This window comes from Gossypium hirsutum, chromosome A01 (assembly GCF_007990345.1).
Source record: "Gossypium hirsutum isolate 1008001.06 chromosome A01, Gossypium_hirsutum_v2.1, whole genome shotgun sequence".
Lineage (NCBI taxonomy): Eukaryota > Viridiplantae > Streptophyta > Magnoliopsida > Malvales > Malvaceae > Gossypium > Gossypium hirsutum.
Window position 1 is genome coordinate 7,177,922 of NC_053424.1, and position 6,065 is coordinate 7,183,986.

General features: G+C 37.4%; 2 protein-coding genes across 3 annotated transcripts; one reads left to right on the plus strand and one right to left on the minus strand.

Moving 5' to 3' along the window:
• The first annotated feature begins 598 nt into the window (after positions 1-598).
• Positions 599-2,113, plus strand: LOC107917751 (UDP-glycosyltransferase 79B2). Its single transcript, XM_016847048.2, has one exon. It carries the CDS (start codon positions 633-635, stop codon positions 2,049-2,051), a length of 1,419 nt encoding a protein of 472 aa, XP_016702537.1. The 5' UTR covers positions 599-632; the 3' UTR covers positions 2,052-2,113.
• Positions 2,114-2,272: 159 nt separating this feature from the next.
• LOC107917750 (probable E3 ubiquitin-protein ligase ZFP1) lies at positions 2,273-5,778 on the minus strand. 2 transcript variants are annotated; one of them, XM_016847046.2, is made up of 7 exons: positions 5,632-5,778; positions 5,428-5,475; positions 3,719-4,553; positions 3,239-3,600; positions 3,018-3,119; positions 2,762-2,929; positions 2,273-2,631 (listed from the first exon to the last, which is right to left on the minus strand). In XM_016847046.2, the coding sequence occupies exons 3-7, from the start codon at positions 4,515-4,517 to the stop codon at positions 2,500-2,502; spliced, it is 1,563 nt and encodes a 520-aa protein (XP_016702535.1). In that variant the 5' UTR covers positions 4,518-4,553; positions 5,428-5,475; positions 5,632-5,778; the 3' UTR covers positions 2,273-2,499. The 2 variants fall into 2 exon arrangements, with proteins under 2 accessions (XP_016702535.1, XP_016702536.1); XM_016847047.2 differs by lacking the exon at positions 5,428-5,475 and having other exon boundaries at positions 5,632-5,759.
• Positions 5,779-6,065: the final 287 nt, after the last annotated feature.

Consider the following 6,065-nt stretch of genomic DNA (forward strand, 5'->3'; position numbering starts at 1 on the left):
AGGATCAAAATTGAATAATTAATTTGGAGAACAAAAAATATATAATTTTATTATTATACTTATTTTTAATTTTATAAATTTTAAAGAGGTTAAAAAGAATTATTATGTTGGGGGCCAAAATCACTACTTATAATGAACTCACATGTCTACAAGTCAAACTTTAGAACCATTAGCTAGAGTTGTCATAGGATAAATGGTGTTAAATTCAAATACTAAAAATTCGATTATTTAAAAATTTAAGTAACATATTAAAAGACCAAATATCTCATTATTCCAAAGTAAAGCATATAATCAAGCACGACATCTTATAAAATTCAATGGAAAAGAAGAGAAAATGATCATATAATTACTCTAGCCATCCCCGTCTTCAAGCTTGACTTGAACTATCATGGTGGAAACAAAATAAAGAACTCCAAGTTTGTTTTTACAGAGTAAATTTTCTCCTTTTTCCCTTTTTCTTTTAACCACGTGGTCAGCATGCAGCGCAGTTCGCCATCATGTAAAAGCCATTGGATTGTTTTCTGTGACTTGCCACGTTGGGAGCATGCACTAATCCACATTCCATATGTAGTCTAAGAATCCCTGTAATCTTTAGTCTCTCGGATCACATTGTGCAAGCAAAAGAAAAAAAGATGGGAAAATCAGGCTACTCAAAGCTTCACATCGCCATGTTTCCCTGGGTTGCATATGGTCATTTCATCCCCTTCCTTCATCTCTCAAATAAGTTGGCTCATAAAGGCCATAAAATTTCCTTCATTTTGCCTAAAGGAGTGCAACCAAAGCTGGAAAACAGGAACCAATACCCCAACTTGATTCAATTCGTCCCTCTAGTTATACCCCATGTCGATGGCCTCCCTCCAGGAGCTGAGACTACATCTGTTGTTACTCTGAACCAACAAAAGTACCTTGCTTTTGCTGTAGATCAAACCAGGGACCAAGTTGAAGGCATCCTAGAGGCTTTAAAACCTGATATGGTTTTTTATGATTTCTGGTTTTGGATCCCAGACTTGGCTCGCCAACTTGGGATCCACCCCATATGCTATGTAGTGGTTTCCTCGATGATCATGTCGTTAGGATCAAACATCAGGACGCTAACCAAAGAAATGACTGTAGAAGAGGTGACGAAATTGCCTCCCGATTACCCTTCTTCCACTGTGAAATTCAAAGCTGAAGAGGCTGCTGCTTTGTTGTTTGAGGCTGAGGATTTCGGGAGTGGACTGTCGTTTGGGGAACGGATAAGGACTGCTGTGAGTGGAAGTGATGCCATTGCCTTCAGGACTTGCCGTGAAACCGAGGGACCATTTTGCGACTATGTTGCTCGAGGATATGGGAAGCCTGTTTTGTTGTCAGGGCCTTGCTTGCCTGAAACAAAGACCCAACAGCTTGATGAGAAATGGGTTAGTTGGTTAAGCCAGTTCGAGCCAGGTTCTGTTGTGTTTTGCTCTTTAGGAAGCCAGAGTGTGTTACAGAAGGACGAGTTCCAGGAGTTGGTACTTGGGTTTGAGCTATGTGGGCTACCATTTTTGGTAGCTTTAAAGCCACCCCAAGGATGCTCAACTGTTGAAGAAGCACTGCCCGAGGGATTTCAAGATAGGGTTGGAGGAAGAGGGTTGGTGTATGGAGGTTGGGTTCCACAAGAGCAGCTATTGCACCACCCTAACATCGGGTGTTTCGTTAACCACTGTGGGTATGGAACGATGTGGGAATTTTTGCTTAGTGACTGCCAAGTGGTGTTGATACCTGAAATTGGGGATCAAATTTTGAACACCAGGTTGATGGCGAATGAGCTCAAGATTGGGGTGGAAGTGGAGAGAGGTAAAAACAGGGAGGTTCCAAAGGAGTCATTGAGTGAAGCCATCAAGTTTGTGATGGACAAGGACAATGAAACAGCTAATCTGATGAAGAGAAACCATGCTAAGCTGAAGCAAATGCTATCTAACAGGGATCTTCAAGAAGGATATATCAACAATTTCATTCAAGCTCTGCAAGATTTGTCAAATATGAAGTCCAAGTTGCAAAACAAAATGATTAAACCCGATGATGTTTGGTAAATAGTTTTGAGGTGTTCTTGCATGTAATGTTCTGCCATGAAAACTGACATCACCGTTATTCTGAACATGTTAAGATTGCTGCTTCTTTCTAAGAGCAAATTTAATTTCCAAACTAACACAGATCAAGAAACATAGCACTCTGGACCTGCAAATACTCAAGCACATATTCAATATATACGACAAATTCGACATGAAAAAGAAAAATAATGGAGAAGGCAATATAGTTGAAAGTTGAATATAATAGCATGAGACTTCATAATGGGAGTCTGTACAATTGTTGATAATTACAGAGCCAACAAATAAATGATTGTCTGTTAGATATCTGCAAGTTCATGTACAAAATACTCGACAAATATCGATTTATATTTAAAACAGACCATCAACCGTTTTATGTAGTTTATTACTTTTGTTGGACTTAAGTCAACCCCATGCTTTATACATCCTTGGATTATGTGGCTAATGCCTCTGATTTGCATATGGGGCATACGTTCTTCACGAGCAGCCACTTTCTTAAGCAACTTGCATGGTACTCGTGTCCACAATCAAGGGTTCCGATTTTCTCTTGGTTCTTATAATCCTCCTGCAAAATCACAAGAGAAATAGAAAATAACATATGTTAGGAGTGAATGTTGACGCCATGAACCAACAGTTTTGCTTCAAACTTGAACAAGGGCTATAACGTGAGCTAAGCTGTAAGATTTCTTAATTACCTGGCAAATTGTACAAAAATCAGGTTCCTGTTCAACGGGTGCCGCCTCTTCCAGATTAATATTTGTAGCAAATGTCGAATACGATCTTGTTTTCAATTTACGTCTAATCATTTCTTCTGATAAACCGGTGTTCACATTGCCAATCCGCTCTCCCAGAGCAAGCAACTCCTGTGGTCATTTTGAAGTTCGAGGAAATGGTCGGTAAAAATTAAGACAAAATTTAATGCAGAAGAAAATTGGATGGACTTCATCGTACCTCGTAAGACATATCCTCTATATCCAAGCGCATATCTCTGTGATGATCAATAAGATTGCCAACTTCTTCATAAAATTCTGGGAACTCAAGTACGGCAACTCCCTGCCCAAGTCAGTTAAAACATATTAGCATACTTATAAACTGTAAAAATAGCCAAAAAAAGCCGGATACATATGATTTCCTTTCTCCTATCTCAGAAAAGAAAACAAATCAGTACATACATCAGGTGGGAGAACTCTCAGGTGAGGAAGATTGCGGGGTCTCAGAGATGTCTCAGGTAAAGCACCACTTTCCCGGCGAGAATGATATATCCTAAAACCAGTAGGTGGAACTGGTCCAAAATGCCTACGCCCCACATCCAAACCATCCTGTGAGGGATTCATGGTGCTCCGTGAAGCATAACTTCCTGGAAAGCAATAAGGAACTGGTGCTACTTGCGGATGGACATTAATGCCATGGCCTCTTGCTCCTTCGATAGGAGGCACATGATGATGAAAGTTTGGGTTCAGAAAGTCAAGGGGAGAATGTGAGAAATTTGAGGAACTTCTGTGCCTAGTCTCCATAGGTCCACCAATATTGCTACCTGTCCAAAACCACAAGTCCAAGGCAATCAGTTTCGAGGTGAAAACATATTCCTACACAAGCTCATTTACATGAATGCTGCTTTAAATAAAAAGTACATATTTAGATGGAGAAACTACCATGCATATAAGGAACACCAGGAGCCTGAGTCCAAGCTGAGGCACCTCCATCTGTTATTGTTGGCTGAAAAGGTTGACCCAAGTAATTTCCTTGAAAATAAGGGTTGCCACTTTGCATCAAAACAGGATCCACTGCATTTGCCCCTAATCTGTTCCTCGCACTTCTTTGAGGTCCTGCTTCTCTAATTGGTGGAAGGCCATTTCCCCTATATTGAGACCTAGTAAAGGATGCAGTATCCACCGTGCCAACCCCATCAGGGTTCCTAGTATTTAATGGTGTAACAGAGGAGCTAGAGCTTGATGAGGCATTAAACTGCTGAAAATTTCCTGGGATCCCTTCAGAATTCTTTCTCTTATACAAGCCTCTAACGTTATCCATGAAGTGGCAATTCCTTGCATATTCATCTGCAGAAACTCCATGGATACGATAGTTGCTGGATGATGGCATCTGGTCTGGGATTCCATGATTTATAGGAACACTGGATGAAGGGGTAGGCACATAGGGAACATAAAAGTTCGAGGCACTCCCGATACCAAGATCAAGATTTGGGGAATGATGAGGATGCTGAACACCAGGGTACATGGGGATCCCATAAAACATACTGTTGTCATAATGCTCAGGTAAGGGATGCGCATCAAGGTTAGTTGTGTTCCCTGGAGCTGTGATGGTCATTGGGATATCAGGTGATGGGTAGTTCGTCGTCCCACCCAAATAGATGCAAGGTTCATGCTGGAGGTATTCCTGGGCTTGTTGATCGATTTCTAAATCAATAGGGCTTCGCATATTCCTTTGGCCCATGCTGCTTCAATAAATTGTTGTTGTAATTTGTTGCAGCTTCAGAGTGAAAATAATTAAGAAAAAGAAAACTCAGCTCGGTTCAAAATGATAAACCATGTAATTGTACATGACATGAAAATGCTAGTAAATCCATAAAATTCGAATAATGAAAAGGAAGACGAGAAAATCAAACTAGCCTAGATTGTTCTCTTAGCTATTACAAATCCACTAGTTTAATATGATCTAAAAACTATTTTTCCACCACTGCCAAGAGACTCAAAAATAGTAAATTCCATGTCAACAAGCATTCCCTTAAAACAAGTGTGTGTTTTGACAACTCCCCAGCTCTCAAACTTCTAAAGGTATCATAAATCTCTTTCCTCAAATCATCAAAAATAATAAAAGAAAAAAGAAAAAAAATTATCACCATGATCTAACCTTAAATTTCCCTGAATGATAACTTGGAAAAAGAAAATCTACAATATCAAAATAGGCTCAAAATAATTACCAATCATCAAAAACTTTCTACCACCAGTAATATCGTATATATCAAGCTATGAGAATGGGGAAATTTCAAACATTTACCCTCCTGTACAAATACATTGAAGTTGTTCATAAAAATTCCTAATTATTGATTAAATTTAAAAGCAAAAACAAAAATATTTTCAAGTTTTTGTTCACAATTATCCCAATCCTAAGGAGAACCTCACAAATCATCCTACCAAGCTCCTCCTTTGATTAGTACTTCTAACGAATCAAAAGAAATATATATATATACACACACATTAATTTCAACAAATTCGTCAAATTTTTTAATACCCAATATTTAGAAAACAATTACCAACCCAAATTCTTTAACAGCATGCAAAATTTTTAAAAAAAATGAAAAAAATAAAATCAAAGAAGGATGGGTTTTTTTACTTTGCCGTACCTTATAATCATGAACCAAAAAATCACAGCCCAGAATGAGTAAAGCAACCTTGAAATAATCCAAAGGAAGAAAAATAATGTTAACCTTTTAGTTAATTAAAACCGCATTAATCAAAATTTAGACAATGCAGAACCCTAGGAATTCAATGATTTCCGTACAATCTTCAAAATAAAAAAAATAAAAACAAAAAACAGAGAGACTAACCGAATCGAAGCAAAATTTGGGAAAAACAACGGGAGATCGAGAGAACTGAGAGACTTAATATAATTGAGAACGAAAAATAAAGAGAAAAAAAAGAGAGAGAAATTTGAGAGGAAAAGCGAGAGAGAAATGAACAAAGACGTATTTTCCACTTTTATAAACAAATTTTTTAAGGTTATTTTTAACCGCCATAGTAAAATACCATGTGTAATAATTCCTTTTTTTTATTACACATATGTAATAATGATAATAACCATGTTTAAATTAGGGTGTTTTTTCTATTTACAGAATTTAGTTTTTTTTTATTACAATTTATCACCTGAGAAATTTAAATTAAATAATATATTTATTTATTTTTGCAAATAGAAATATTCTTAAACGCTTTAAACGTTTTTAAAACTTTAAATTCGTATTTATTTGGCAATTCTGTTATTAAG

What these genes read in the sequence shown, in the direction of transcription:
- LOC107917751 (XM_016847048.2), top strand. Translation starts at nt 633, where the DNA reads ATGGGAAAATCAGGCTACTCAAAGCTTCACATCGCCATGTTTCCCTGG.
- LOC107917750 (XM_016847046.2), bottom strand. Translation starts at nt 4,517, where the DNA reads ATGGGCCAAAGGAATATGCGAAGCCCTATTGATTTAGAAATCGATCAA. An exon ending in TAGAGGATATGTCTTACGAG is followed by an intron (nt 2,930 to 3,017) that starts GTACGATGAAGT and finishes AAATGACCACAG; the next exon opens with GAGTTGCTTGCTCTGGGAGA. An exon ending in ATTTTTGTACAATTTGCCAG is followed by an intron (nt 2,632 to 2,761) that starts GTAATTAAGAAA and finishes GTGATTTTGCAG; the next exon opens with GAGGATTATAAGAACCAAGA.